The sequence below is a fragment of the Oncorhynchus nerka genome, linkage group LG18 (genome assembly GCF_034236695.1).
Source record: "Oncorhynchus nerka isolate Pitt River linkage group LG18, Oner_Uvic_2.0, whole genome shotgun sequence".
In the NCBI taxonomy this organism is placed as follows: domain Eukaryota; kingdom Metazoa; phylum Chordata; class Actinopteri; order Salmoniformes; family Salmonidae; genus Oncorhynchus; species Oncorhynchus nerka.
This window is the reverse complement of record NC_088413.1, coordinates 83924497-83940032: the sequence shown is the minus strand read 5'-3', so window position 1 is coordinate 83940032 and position 15536 is coordinate 83924497. Positions and strand designations below refer to the sequence as shown.

At 45.0% G+C, this 15536-nt stretch overlaps 1 protein-coding gene across 1 annotated transcript in view; it reads right to left on the bottom strand.

Annotated features, from left to right (window-relative positions):
* Positions 1–8010: 8010 nt before the first annotated feature.
* The window catches only part of neff2 (neuronal intermediate filament family member 2), an 8992-nt gene continuing 1466 nt past the window's right edge, over positions 8011–15536 (bottom strand). The window contains exons 2-3 of the mRNA XM_065004450.1: positions 12988–13112; positions 8011–10902 (exon numbers count right to left, since the gene is read on the bottom strand). Of these exons, the coding sequence (XP_064860522.1) occupies positions 10851–10902; positions 12988–13112 (177 nt within the window). The 3' untranslated portion in view covers positions 8011–10850. The remainder of the gene's footprint in view (positions 10903–12987; positions 13113–15536) is intronic.

Here is a 15536-nt window from a genome sequence, read left to right as displayed (position 1 = left end):
TTGACTAGTTGTAGATAACGGGCTGTGTTTCCATCAAATTGACTAGTTGTAGATAACGGGCTGTTTCCGTCAAATTGACTAGTTGTAGATAACGGGCTGTGTTTCCGTCAAATTGACTAGTTGTAGATAACGGGCTGTGTTTCCATCAAATTGACTAGTTGTAGATAACGGGCTGTGTTTCCATCAAATTGACTAGTTGTAGATAACGGGCTGTGTTTCCATCAAATTGACTAGTTGTAGATAACGGGCTGTTTCCATCAAATTGACTAGTTGTAGATAACGGGCTGTTTCCATCAAATTGACTAGTTGTAGATAACGGGCTGTTTCCATCAAATTGACTAGTTGTAGATAACGGGCTGTTTCCATCAAATTGACTAGTTGTAGATAACGGGCTGTGTTTCCATCAAATTGACTAGTTGTAGATAACGGGCTGTGTTTCCATCAAATTGACTAGTTGTAGATAACGGGCTGTTTCCGTCAAATTGACTAGTTGTAGATAACGGGCTGTTTCCGTCAAATTGACTAGTTGTAGATAACGGGCTGTGTTTCCATCAAATTGACTAGTTGTAGATAACGGGCTGTTTCCATCAAATTGACTAGTTGTAGATAACGGGCTGTTTCCATCAAATTGACTAGTTGTAGATAACGGGCTGTGTTTCCATCAAATTGACTAGTTGTAGATAACGGGCTGTGTTTCCATCAAATTGACTAGTTGTAGATAACGGGCTGTGTTTCCATCAAATTGACTAGTTGTAGATAACGGGCTGTTTCCATCAAATTGACTAGTTGTAGATAACGGGCTGTGTTTCCATCAAATTGACTAGTTGTAGATAAAAAACTTTTTTGCGTTTTGACGTTTTTTTTTTCCATAAAGGTTTTGGTTATAAAGTGTGTACCCCCTCTGGTATTGATACGTTGGTTCTAGCCAACAGCTGGCAGTGTGCAGATACAGGGCCGCTGGCTGGAACGCACCTATAGCCTACATGAGATGTGTTATTATTATGGACAAAAGAGAATCATTGTATTTGTCAAACGGCTGCCAAGCATCGATCATCATGTCGGCAGAATAAGACCCTCGATATTTATTGGAAAGGAGCATCAAGCTCATCACCGTGGACATATTCATCACACTGAAATTCATAACTTATTTTATTAGTTTACTAAACTGTATGCGTTTCCATTGAGTCCTAGTGGGAGGACCACACAACTGTGACTCCAAGTTAACTTAGAAATTATGGTTATTATATCAATATTTGCTTCATGAAGTCCGGCTGGTTTCATGTTTCGCCGACATTTGGAAAGTTTCCCGGAAAATGTTTGTTTGCATCGGACCTGTTGTGACTTGGTTTAAACGACGTGTACTTTACACTCGGGAAAAGATTGGATGGAAACCTTGTTACACATATGGATGAAACAACAGGTTTGTTGGTTTAAACGACGTGTACTTTACACTCGGGAAAAGATTGGATGGAAACCTTGTTGAATCAAGAGGTTTCCTTGATGTACTGTTATCAGGAATGGCCTTTTGGTGTTTTTTCATTAGTTCAACGTGTTAAAGAATTTGAGAAGAGCGTTGTTAAATGGTGTTGTGTTTATAGTGTCCGTTTTCACATCAAAGTGCATCACTTTTATTTTAAAGAAGTGTATTAATGTATAATCAAGAGAATAAGCCAAAGGTAGAACTGGATGGGCGATGGGAACACAACTAAACTAGCTGAACGCCATATAATACACAGTGATTTAGACCAGGTATGTCTGTTTTTCATTTTTCTGTTGAGACATGTCATTTTCAATACCGCTAGTACTGCTATCGTCCACCAGATGGCAATGTTTAGCGGTTTAACCTCGGTCTCCTGTTCTACCATGGCTACCTGCAAAATAGGTTTTCTGAACACTTAATTTGCTATCTGTTGACCTGACTTTACCTACTTTGATCTGAAAAGGCATAATGTCATTGCTTGACTTGTTTCTGTGTTTCAAATCGTTTGGTTAACAGACACATTCCATGAATCATTAAAATGATCTTTCAGATTATACTTTCGGATTTATTTTGTGTTTAATTAGTGGTGTAATATGAACACGTTACCGTTTTCACACTGACATGTAAGAAATATACATTTCAGTTCAGACCTCATGTCTAATTACTCAGTCATGACTAATCCTCTCCTCTTCTTAAACACGGCTCCCTGGTTGGAGTAGATATATAGTATATGTAGATATCAGCTCACAGATTTCCTCAGCTGTAATGCCGCAGGTTCTGTGTTACTGTGTGTGTGTGTGTGTGTGGGGGGGTTCTGTGTTAGTGTTAGTGTGTGGGGGGGGTTCTGTGTTACTGTAAGGTGGGGGTTCTGTGTTACTGTGGGGGGGTTCTGTGTTACTGTGTGTGTGTGTGGGGGGGGTTCTGTGTTAGTGTGTGGGGGGGGTTCTGTGTTACTGTAAGGTGGGGGGTTCTGTGTTACTGTGGGGGGTTCTGTGTTACTGTGTGTGTGTGTGGGGGGGGTTCTGTGTTAGTGTGTGGGGGGGGGGTTCTGTGTTACTGTAAGGTGGCGGGGTTCTGTGTTACTGTGTGTGTGTGGTTCTGTGTTAGTGTGTGGGGGGGGTTCTGTGTTACTGTAAGGTGGGGGGTTCTGTGTTACTGTGTGTGTGTGTGGGGGGGGGTTCTGTGTTAGTGTGTGGGGGGGGTTCTGTGTTAGTGTGTGGGGGGGGGTTCTGTGTTAGTGTGGGGGGGGTTCTGTGTTAGTGTGTGGGGGGGTTCTGTGTTACTGTAAGGTGGGGGGGTTCTGTTATGAAATATTAATATTAGTGGGTATGATTGACAGAAGACAAGACCTCCCAACTGAAATAGGTGTCTATAGTGTCAAATCAAATTTTATTTGATGTGTGTGTGTGTGTGTGTCTCTACAGTGTGTGTGTGAGCTGTTGGTGACTACTGTGTGCTACAGGTCACAGCTATAGACTGGTGGCGAGTTGAAAGGTCGCAGGTTAATACCTGGGGCAAATTGAAGACTGCATTCCTCTGGTCATCTCTCTCTGAAGACTGAGGGGACGGGGCGAAGAGGATTCAAGGCCAAAAAGAGCATCCAAGACTTTGCTTGCTGGAAGCCTGGTCCCGCTGAAAAAGGAAATGGGCAATCACATACTTGGAAATTGTAACCCGAAATAGTCCAGCAGTCTCAGAAGGGCAGCCCACACAGTTGATGAGCTGGTGCGGCTTGGGACTGACTTGTCAGGCAGGCCAGACCACCCACTAGAACTGGGTGAATGCCGTCTCAGGCAGGCCAGACCACCCACTAGAACTGGGTGAATGCCGTCTCAGGCAGGCCAGACCACCCACTAGAACTGGGTGAATGCCGTCTCAGGCAGGCCAGACCACCCACTAGAACTGGGTGAATGCCGTCTCAGGCAGGCCAGACCACCCACTAGAACTGGGTGAATGCCGTCTCAGGCAGGCCAGACCACCCACTAGAACTGGGTGAATGCCGTCTCAGGCAGGCCAGACCACCCACTAGAACTGGGTGAATGCCGTCTCAGGCAGGCCAGACCACCCACTAGAACTGGGTAAATGCCATCTCAGGCAGGCCAGACCACCCACTAGAACTGGGTAAATGCCGTCTCAGGCAGGCCAGACCACCCACTAGAACTGGGTAAATGCCATCTCAGGCAGGCCAGACCACCCACTAGAACTGGGTAAATGCCGTCTCAGGCAGGCCAGACCACCCACTAGAACTGGGTAAATGCAGTCTCAGGCAGGCCAGACCACCCACTAGAACTGGGTAAATGCAGTCTCAGGCAGGCCAGACCACCCACTAGAACTGGGTGAATGCCGTCTCAGGCAGGCCAGACCACCATTAGAGTTCACTACACCTCCGATTGCTGCCCAAAGAAATGCTTCACAGAGTTCAAGTAACAGACACATCTCAACATCAACTGTTCAGAGGAGACTGTGTGAATCAGGCCTTCATGTTCGCATTGCTGCAAAGAAACCACTACTAAAGAACTCCTTCAAGACTGTTGGAAAAGCATTCCAGGTAAAGCTGGTTGAGAGAATGCCAGTAGTGTGCAAAGCTGTCATCAAGGCAAAGGGTGGCTACTTTGAAAAAATGTAAAATATATTTGATTTGTTTAGCACCTTTTTTTGGTTACTACATGATTCCATAATATTGAATCATATAGTAACCATAGTTTTGATGTCTTCACTATTATTCTACAATGTAGAAAATAGTAAAAATAAAGAAAAACCCCTTGAATGAGTAGGTGTGTCCAAACTTTTGACAGAGCCAGTTAGCTACAGTACCAAAGTCAGAAACGAGGTCATACACACAACTTTCTGCCAGCAGTACAAGCCCATGTGCTGGAAACCAGCCGGACTCCCCCCAGTTCACTGCCGTGAGGGACCCGGATGAGATGCTGGTATCTGATGGGACCCTTCCCAAGAATCAAAAAGGGTGAACACTACCTGCTCGTCATTGTTGACTACGGTTCAAAGTGAGTTGAACGCTTCCCACTGCGGGATGCTAAGACTCCCAAGATAGTCAACATACTCAGGATATCTTCCTTCGAAGGGGTTCCCCATAGTTCCTCCTATATAAATTAGGGCCTCAGTTGACTTCGATGGGGTTCCCCATAGTTCCTCCTATATAAATTAGGGCCTCAGTTCACAAGTCAGTTGCTGAAAGAGCTCTGCAACCATTGGGGCTTGTTCAGAAACTTACCACCAGATACCATCCACAAACTAACTTGACGGTGAGGGTTAACCAGACCCTAAAGACGATGTTAGCCTCATGCGTCAAGGTGAATCACCAGAATTGAGATCTGTGGCTGGTAGAGTTCTGTCCTACCATGAGAGCACAGGCTTCTCTCCGGCCAAGGTCGCTCTGGGAAGAAAACTGAAGAGTCCTCCAGATCAGTGATTCCCAAACTTGTTATAGTCCCGTACCCCTTCAAACATTCAACCTCCAGCTGCGTACCCTCAGGGTCAGCCCACTCTTTCAAATGTTGTTTTTTTGACATTGTAAACATGCCACACACACACACACACTATACATTTATTAAACATAAGAATGAGTTTGAAGTGACAAAGAGCTCTTATAGGACCAGGGCACGAATAATAAAATAATAAAGCGTTCAATCCTTTATTTAGTCATCTTACATATAAAACCTTGTTTGTTCATCTAAAATGGTGAATAACTCACCACAGGTTAATGACCACAGGTTAATGAGAAGGGTGTGAATAACTCACCACAGGTTAATGACCACAGGTTAATGAGAAGGGTGTGAATAACTCACCACAGGTTAATGAGAAGGGTGTGAATAACTCACCACAGGTTAATGAGAAGGGTGTGAATAACTCACCACAGGTTAATGAGAAGGGTGTGAATAACTCACCAGAGGTTAAATGAGAAGGGTGTGAATAACTCACCACAGGTTAATGAGAAGGGTGTGAATAACTCACCACAGGTTAATGAGAAGGGTGTGAATAACTCACCACAGGTCAATGAGAAGGGTGTGAATAACTCACCACAGGTCAATGAGAAGGGTGTGAATAACTCACCACAGGTTAATGAGAAGGGTGTGAATAACTCACCACAGGTCAATGAGAAGGGTGTGAATAACTCACCACAGGTCAATGAGAAGGGTGTGAATAACTCACCACAGGTCAATGAGAAGGGTGTGAATAACTCACCACAGGTTAATGAGAAGGGTGTGAATAACTCACCACAGGTCAATGAGAAGGGTGTGAATAACTCACCACAGGTCAATGAGAAGGGTGTGAATAACTCACCACAGGTCAATGAGAAGGGTGTGAATAACTCACCACAGGTCAATGAGAAGTGTGAATAACTCACCACAGGTCAATGAGAAGGGTGTGAATAACTCACCACAGGTCAATGAGAAGGGTGTGAATAACTCACCACAGGTTAATGAGAAGGGTGTGAATAACTCACCACAGGTCAATGAGAAGGGTGTGAATAACTCACCACAGGTTAATGAGAAGGGTGTGAATAACTCACCACAGGTTAATGAGAAGGGTGTGAATAACTCACCACAGGTTAATGAGAAGGGTGTGAATAACTCACCACAGGTTAATGAGAAGGGTGTGAATAACTCACCACAGGTCAATGAGAAGGGTGTGCTTGAAAGGATACACATAACTCTGCAATGTTGGGTTGTATTGGCGAGAGTCTCTCAGTCTTAAATCCTTTTCCACACACAGTCTGTGCCTGTATTTAGTTTTCATGCCAGTGAGGGTTGAGAATCCACTCTCACATAGGTACGTGGTTGCAAAGGGCATCAGTGTCTTAACAGCACGATTTGCCAAGGCAGGATACTCTGAGCGCAGCCCTATCAGGAAATCTGGCAGTGGCTTCAGACAAGTGAAAATTATGGTCAGTATAGAACATTTAAGCTCGTCTCTCAATTTAAAAAAATCTGTCAATTTAACCTTTATTTAACTAGGCTAGTCAGTTAAGAACAAATTCTTATTTACAATGATGGCCTAGGAACAGTGGGTTAACTGCCTTGTTCAGGGGCAGAACAACATATTTTTACCTTGTCAGCTCGGGGATTTGATCTTGCAACCTTTCGGTTACTAGTCCAACACTCTAAGGGGGGTGGTGACCAAGAACCCGATGGTCACTGACAGAGTTCCTCTGTGGAGATGGGAGAACCATCCAGAAGGACAACCATCTCTGCAACACTCCACCAATCAGGCCTTTAAGGTAGAGTGGCCAGACGGAAGCCACTCCTCAGTAAAAGGCACACGCTGGGAGTTTGCCTAAAGGCACTGCTCTAATTTTGCTGGTAACCAAAATAATAGAAATAAGGAACCTCAGGGGTTTGTGATATATGGCCGATTTACCACGACTAAGGGCTGTGTCCAGGCACTCGGTGTTGCGTCGCGCCTAACATTTACATTACATTTCAGTCATTTAGCAGACGCCCTTATCCAGAGCGACTTACAGCACTTAGCCGTGGTATATTGGCCATTTACCACACCCCCTCAGGCCTTATTGCTTAATTATATGCTGGTACAAAATACATGTTCAACAGTGATTGTGAATGTGACCTTAGGATGTGTTTGCTATTTTAAAAAGCCTATTTCCTCTTTACAGAAGAGTTGTCATAGGAGCTGGGTGTAGTGGTGTGAAGTACTATACATATGGGTTGCAGTAAACATGGCTGCTGTCAGATGTATGAGCACAGCGTTTCATTTGTAATATTGGGAGGTCGTAAATAAACAGGTCATATTTTTGTTTGGATATGAAAAAAGACGTCTCTTAGGCAGGTCGTATTCCTTGTTGAATTATGGACGTTTTTAAATGTTGTCTTTAGAAGTCTAGAAGACGTCATATTGATGTCTAAAGAAATACCTCTTAAAAACCTTTCAAAAACAACCACAATCTGCCCGTCATACAACGACCTGTGCTGGGTTGTGTCTGATTAGGAGTTGGAGATATTTTCTCTCTCTGTGCCTCTTCCCCTCCCCAGTGGGTGCAGTATGTTAAGGATATGCTGCATCCTGCTGGTTGGATAGAATCGTGCTGATACAACAATGCAGCACCAAGTCGCCAACACATTGCATTTTCACACGGCTGCCTGCCAGGAACAGGGGTTTGTGGGATATGCTGCAGTGCTGCTCAGTGTCTGACCTATATGTAAGGTGTGTGCTCTGTATATATATATACACTGTAATTAACATACGATCTATACCCACAAACAACATATATATATATATATATATATATATATATATATATATAACCCCAGATCACTGGGAGACTTATTATTCTGGTTAAGAACATCTCTTTACTAGGTCACCTGTACTGTTATCTATAGTCTACACATTACATCACGCTGGATGGGTCACTATATCAGAGGAAGGCAGGAAGAAGCTCTTCTACTTCAGTAATAAAGAGGTCACCAAAGCCTACAAGACATGCTTTTGTTTGACCCGACGCTAGAATAATTCAATCACATTATATAAAAATATAAAACAATTTTACGCAATCATTTGCAGTTCAGTTATGTAATTTTATTCAGCAAGTTGCTGGCCCTTACAGGTATACCACGCATACAGTATAAGGTGCAGACTTGGGATAGTTTCAGATCTAGGATCAGTCGGTGTACATATGCACAGCAAAGAGCTTGAGATACCAGGCTGAGTTGTTCTTCAGTTGTTTAACTATTTACTTGTAGCTTGTAGGTTCAGACCAGTCTGAAATCCAGACGTGTTTTGTGCTACCATTCCACCCCTGGTACTCCGTGTCATATGACAAACATGTTTGGTATGACAAGGGGCGGCAAGGAGCGTAATGTTAGCACAAACAGACTGGTACCCAGGCTAGGTTCGGAAGGTCTTACAGAACAGAAAAGGGCTAACAGAAGATAACAGAGTTATTTCTCTAAGATCACAGGGAGAAACCAGTAACTAAGCTCTTAATAATGCAGTCTTTACATGACATTTCCTTACACACAGCTTGTCATTCATACGGCAAGAGACCGCTTGGCTTAGTATTTATGTTTCATGAACAACATGCCAAAACCAATTATTGTCTTATCTTCGCCTGACTGAAGCTTGTGGAAATTTGATAAGAGGATGGAAATATCACGAAAGAGTAACAGAGAAGGTCAATAAACTTTAAGGTTACTGTTTCACCGGTTACAGAACCAGGGGTGCTGATCAGTTCAGGATCAATATCCTGTTGATAGAGCTCCACATCAATATATTCCTAATCAATACGCCCACAACCGCTTTCTATCAGCATGAGAACAACACACAGATACAATCCAAGCATCCAAAGCTAAATTACATTTGAATAAAGTCCTCCTTTACAAACAACTGGCCAAATGTTTGCACAATGGGGGAGGGGATAGTCAAATGAAATACTGAGCCTGATGCTTGGATATTGTGGCGATGTAGCCCAGATCTGTTTCTGCTGGTGTGACAGAGACCATAAGCCGATGACATGGCAGCACAAACTGATCTGGGACCAGGCTAACGGAGATGGGGAACTCTAGCAGGAGGATATTGCTCACAGGCTGAGCTGTATGAGCTAATGCAGTGCAGCGTATCTCTGCAGTCTTCTGCCTGGCGGCCATTTTGTTGATGTATGATGTCACAACATCAGTGTGGAGAAGAAGGGGGACCTCTTCATCGTGGACCTCTTGTGTAGAACAAGGGCACATCTGTCTTCGGAAGGGTGACGTTCAGGACGCTTAGGGGGGTTTGTTCAAGATTAGGGTGGTACTAGATTAGGGTGGTACAGTGGGGATGAGTTATGGGGAGGAAGGTATGGGGTTTAGGTAAGGGTGGGGTAGTATGGGGTTTAGGTAAGGGTGGGGTAGTATGGGGTTTAGGTAAGGGTGGGGTAGTATGGGGTTTAGGTAAGGGTGGGGTAGTATGGGGTAGTATGGGGTTTAGGTAAGGGTGGGGTAGTAAGCTGTTTAGGTAAGGGTGGGGTAGTATGGGGTTTAGGTAAGGGTGGGGTAGTATGGGGTATAGGTAAAGGTGGGTTAGTATGGGGTATAGGTAAGGGTGGGGTAGTATGGGGTATAGGTAAGGGTGGGGTAGTATGGGGTTTAGGTAAGGGTGGGGTAGTATGGGGTTTAGGTAAGGGTGGGGTAGTATGGGGTATAGGTAAGGGTGGGGTAGTATGGGGTATAGGTAAGGGTGGGGTAGTATAGGGTTTAGGTCAGGGTGGGGTAGTAAGGGGTTTAGGTAAGGGTGGGGTAGTAAGATGTTTAGGTAATGGTGGGGTAGTATGGGGTTTAGGTAAGGGTGGGGTAGTATGGGGTATAGGTAAGGGTGGGGTAGTATGGGGTTTAGGTAAAGGTGGGGTAGTATGGGGTATAGGTAAGGGTGGGGTAGTATGGGGTTTCGGTAAGGGTGGGGTAGTATGGGGTATAGGTAAGGGTGGGGTAGTATGGTGTTTAGGTAAGGGTGGGGTAGTATGGGGTTTAGGTAAGGGTGGGGTAGTAAGGGGTTTAGGTAAGGGTGGGGTAGTATGGGGTTTAGGTAAGGGTGGGGTAGTATGGGGTTTAGGTAAGGGTGGGGTAGTAAGGGGTATAGGTAAGGGTGGGGTAGTATGGGGTTTAGGTAAGGGTGGGGTAGTATGGGGTATAGGTAAGGGTGGGGTTTAGGTAAGGGTGGGGTAGTATGGGGTTTAGGTAAGGGTGGGGTAGTATGGGGTTTAGGTAAGGGTGGGGTAGTATGGGGTTTAGGTAAGGGTGGGGTAGTATGGGGTTTAGGTAAGGGTGGGGTAGTAAGCTGTTTAGGTAAGGGTGGGGTAGTATGGGGTTTAGGTAAGGGTGGGGTAGTATGGGGTTTAGGTAAGGGTGGGGTAGTAAGGGGTATAGGTAAGGGTGGGGTAGTATGGGGTTTAGGTAAGGGTGGGGTAGTATGGGGTATAGGTAAGGGTGGGGTTTAGGTAAGGGTGGGGTAGTATGGGGTTTAGGTAAGGGTGGGGTAGTATGGGGTTTAGGTAAGGGTGGGGTAGTATGGGGTTTAGGTAAGGGTGGGGTAGTATGGGGTTTAGGTAAGGGTGGGGTTGTAAGCTGTTTAGGTAAGGGTGGGGTAGTATGGGGTTTAGGTAAGGGTGGGGTTTAGGTAAGGGTGGGGTAGTAAGGGGTATAGGTAAGGGTGGGGTAGTATGGGGTTTAGGTAAGGGTGGGGTAGTATGGGGTATAGGTAAGGGTGGGGTTTAGGTAAGGGTGGGGTAGTATGGGGTTTAGGTAAGGGTGGAAGGAGGACCAATGGTAGGGCTATAAGACTAAAGAGTATGGTTTAGGTTAGGGTATAGGCTATTGAGATATTGGGGTTCGGGGTTATTGGGGTTCAGTGTGAAGAGGATTTAGTTCAGGGCAGAGAAGGTCAGCCTGAACTCTTCTCCCTCCAGCAGTTTCCTGTGAAGAAAATATATATTAAAGTGTTGGTCGTATCAATGTGTTGGTCGTATCATTGTGTTGGTCGTATCATTGTGTTGGTCGTATCAATGTGTTGGTCGTATCAATGTGTTGGTCGTATCATTGTGTTGGTCGTATCAATGTGTTGGTCGTATCATTGTGTTGGTCGTATCATTGTGTTGGTCGTATCAATGTGTTGGTCATATCAATGTGTTGGTCGTATCATTGTGTTGGTCGTATCAATATGTTGGTCGTATCATTGTGTTGGTCGTATCATTGTGTTGGTCGTATCATTGTGTTGGTCGTATCATTGTGTTGGTCGTATCATTGTGTTGGTCGTATCATTGTGTTGGTCGTATCATTGTGTTGGTCGTATCATTGTGTTGGTCGTATCATTGTGTTGGTCGTATCATTGTGTTGGTCGTATCAATGTGTTGGTCGTATCATTGTGTTGGTCGTATCAATGTGTTGGCCGTATCATTGTGTTGGTCGTATCAATGTGTTGGTCGTATCAATGTGTTGGTCGTATCAATGTGTTGGTCGTATCATTGTGTTGGTCGTATCATTGTGTTGGTCGTATCATTGTGTTGGTCGTATCATTGTGTTGGTCGTATCATTGTGTTGGTCGTATCAATGTGTTGGTCATATCAATGTGTTGGTCGTATCATTGTGTTGGTCGTATCAATATGTTGGTCGTATCATTGTGTTGGTCATATCAATGTGTTGGTCGTATCATTGTGTTGGTCGTATCAATATGTTGGTCGTATCATTGTGTTGGTCGTATCAATGTGTTGGTCGTATCAATATGTTGGTCGTATCATTGTGTTGGTCGTATCATTGTGTTGGTCGTATCATTGTGTTGGTCGTATCATTGTGTTGGTCGTATCATTGTGTTGGTCGTATCATTGTGTTGGTCGTATCATTGTGTTGGTCGTATCATTGTGTTGGTCGTATCATTGTGTTGGTCGTATCATTGTGTTGGCCGTATCATTGTGTTGGCCGTATCAATGTGTTGGTCGTATCATTGTGTTGGTCGTATCAATGTGTTGGTCGTATCATTGTGTTGGTCGTATCTTTGTGTTGGTCGTATCATTGTGTTGGTCGTATCATTGTGTTGGTCGTATCATTGTGTTGGCCGTATCAATGTGTTGGTCGTATCATTGTGTTGGTCGTATCAATGTGTTGGCCGTATCAATGTGTTGGTCGTATCATTGTGTTGGTCGTATCATTGTGTTGGTCGTATCATTGTGTTGGTCGTATCATTGTGTTGGTCGTATCAATGTGTTGGTCGTATCAATGTGTTGGTCGTATCATTGTGTTGGTCGTATCAATGTGTTGGTCGTATCATTGTGTTGGTCGTATCATTGTGTTGGTCGTATCATTGTGTTGGTCGTATCAATGTGTTGGTCGTATCAATGTGTTGGTCATATCATTGTGTTGGTCGTATCAATGTGTTGGTCGTATCATTGTGTTGGTCGTATCATTGTGTTGGTCTCATCAATGTGTTGGTCGTATCAATGTGTTGGTCGTATCAATGTGTTGGTCGTATCAATGTGTTGGTCGTATCAATGTGTTGGTCGTATCATTGTGTTGGTCGTATCATTGTGTTGGTCGTATCAATGTGTTGGTCGTATCATTGTGTTGGTCGTATCATTGTGTTGGTCGTATCAATGTGTTGGTCGTATCAATGTGTTGGTCGTATCAATGTGTTGGTCGTATCATTGTGTTGGTCGTATCATTGTGTTGGTCGTATCAATGTGTTGGTCGTATCATTGTGTTGGTCGTATCATTGTGTTGGTCGTATCAATGTGTTGGTCGTATCAATGTGTTGGTCGTATCAATGTGTTGGTCGTATCATTGTGTTGGTCGTATCAATGTGTTGGTCGTATCATTGTGTTGGTCGTATCATTGTGTTGGCCGTATCAAACACAAGTTGTTGTAGATCCAGGTTGACATGTTTGACAGTAAAGCATTTCGTTGTGTTGTATATTTCTTGCTGCATACTGTGCGTATGACAAATTAACCTTGATGTAATTTGATAGTGGCTGAGAGTGGCTGAGAGTGGCTGACCAAGGTTAAGGTTACCTGTATGCCGCGATCTCAATGTCCAGAGCCATTTTAACATTGAGAAGGTCCTGGTACTCTCTGAGGTAGCGAGACATCTCCTGCTTTGCCTCGTTGATGTCGCACTCCAGATTGTTTATCCTCACCTGAAACAAACAGACCGTTTATCCTCACCTGAAACAACAGACCATTTATCCTCAACTGAAACAACAGACCATTTATCCTCACCTGAAACAACAGACCATTTATCCTCACCTGAAACAACAGACCATTTATCCTCACCTGAAACAACAGACCATTTATCCTGAAACAACAGACCATTTATCCTGAAACAACAGACCATTTATCCTGAAACAACAGACCATTTATCCTGAAACAAACAGACCATTTATCCTCACCTGAAACAACAGACCATTTATCCTCACCTGAAACAACAGACCATTTATCCTCACCTGAAACAACAGACCATTTATCCTGAAACAACAGACCATTTATCCTGAAACAACAGACCATTTATCCTGAAACAACAGACCATTTATCCTCACCTGAAACAACAGACCATTTATCCTGAAACAGACCATTTATCCTGAAACAACAGACCATTTATCCTGAAACAGACCATTTATCCTGAAACAACAGACCATTTATCCTGAAACAACAGACCATTTATCCTCACCTGAAACAACAGACCATTTATCCTGAAACAACAGACCATTTATCCTCACCTGAAACAACAGACCATTTATCCTCACCTGAAACAACAGACCATTTATCCTCACCTGAAACAACAGACCATTTATCCTCACCTGAAACAACAGACCATTTATCCTGAAACAACAGACCATTTATCCTGAAACAACAGACCATTTATCCTCACCTGAAACAATATCACTTTGAAAAAAAAATCAGGTCCATGAAACAGCAAGGGCCTGTGTTCCAAATGACACCCTAACTGTTCCCTATGTAATACATTACCCTGGACCAGAGCCCTGTGTAGTACACTACATGGGAAATGAGGTGGTATTGAGATGCAGCCCAGGTCTCAGACCAGATCTTTATTATTCTAAATATAGAAACAGTGGAAGGACATATTCAGCTGAATAACAGCTTTGGTGTGACCTTCCTCTGTCATTTTGTCTCCTTATGGAGGTGTCCATGAATACTGACAAACCTTGGAGACCTTCACCTCTACACAATGACCACGACGACTCCCTGCACAGACTGATCTATTACTACTGAGGAGAGAGAGGAGGAGGTGGAGAGGAGTGGAGTGGATAGGTGGGGGAGGAGGAGAAGTGGGGGGGGGGTGTGGAGGAGATGTGGGGGGGGGGAGAGAGAGAGGAGCAGGTGGGGAGGAGTGGAATGGAGAGATGGGGGAGGTGATGTGGGGGGGTGGACGTAGGAGAGGAGAGGTGGGGGGAGGAGGAGGAGAGGTGGGGGTTGGTTGAAGAGAGCTGGGGGTTGGAGAGTAGAGGTGGGGGTTGGAGAGTAGAGGTGGGGGTAGGAGAGAGAGGTGGGGATAGGAGAGGAGATGTGGGGGAGGTGGGGGAGAGGAGAGGTGGGAGTAGGAGTGGTGAGGTGGGGGTAGGAGAAGTGAGGTTGGGGAGGAGAGGTGAGGTGGGGGTAGGAGAGGTGAGGTGGGGGTTGGGGAGGAGAGGTGGGGGTTGGGGAGGAAAGGTGGGGGTTGGAGAGGAGAGGAGAGGTGGGGGTAGGAGAGGAGAGGTGGGGTAGGAGAGGAAAGAAGGGGTAGGAGAGGAGAGGTTGGGGTAGGAGAGGAGAGGTGGGGGTAGGAGAGGAGAGAAGGGGGTTGGGAAAAGCTGGTGCAGTGAAACATTCTCCATATAGAGTAGGGACCAAATCAGAGTCACAGCAGCATCAGAGTAAGCTACCCCGTGAGCTGCTAGCAGCCTGCTACTGCTCTTTCACAATGATCACATCTATATCTATATTGGCTATGTTCTTATTCCAGTTTGAAATGGTCACATTATGACATCTCCCTCTCAGACCATGTACCTCTCCCCCCTGATTCTATACCTCTCCCCCTGGTTCTATACCTCTCCCCTCTGGTTCTATACCTCTCCCCTCTGGTTCTATACCTCTCCCCTCTGGTTCTATACCTCTCCCCCTGGTTCTATACCTCTTCCCCCTGGTTCTATACCTCTCCCCCCTGGTTCTATACCTCTCCCCCCTGGTTCTATACCTCTCCCCCCCCTCTGGTTCTATACCTCTCCCCCCTGGTCTATACCTCTCCCCCTGGTTCTATACCTCTCCCCCTGGTTCTATACCTCTCCCCCTGGTTCTATACCTCTCCCCCTGGTTCTATACCTCTCCCCCTGGTTCTATACCTCTTCCCCCTGGTTCTATACCTCTCCCCTGGTTCTATACCTCTCCCCCTGGTTCTATACCTCTCCCCCTGGTTCTATACCTCTTCCCCTGGTTCTATACCTCTCCCCTCTGGTTCTATACCTCTCCCCCCTGGTTCTATACCTCTTCCCTCTGGTTCTATACCTCTTCCCCCTGGTTCTGATTGATTGAGGGGTTCTGTACCTGATACTTTGTGACCTCTTCCC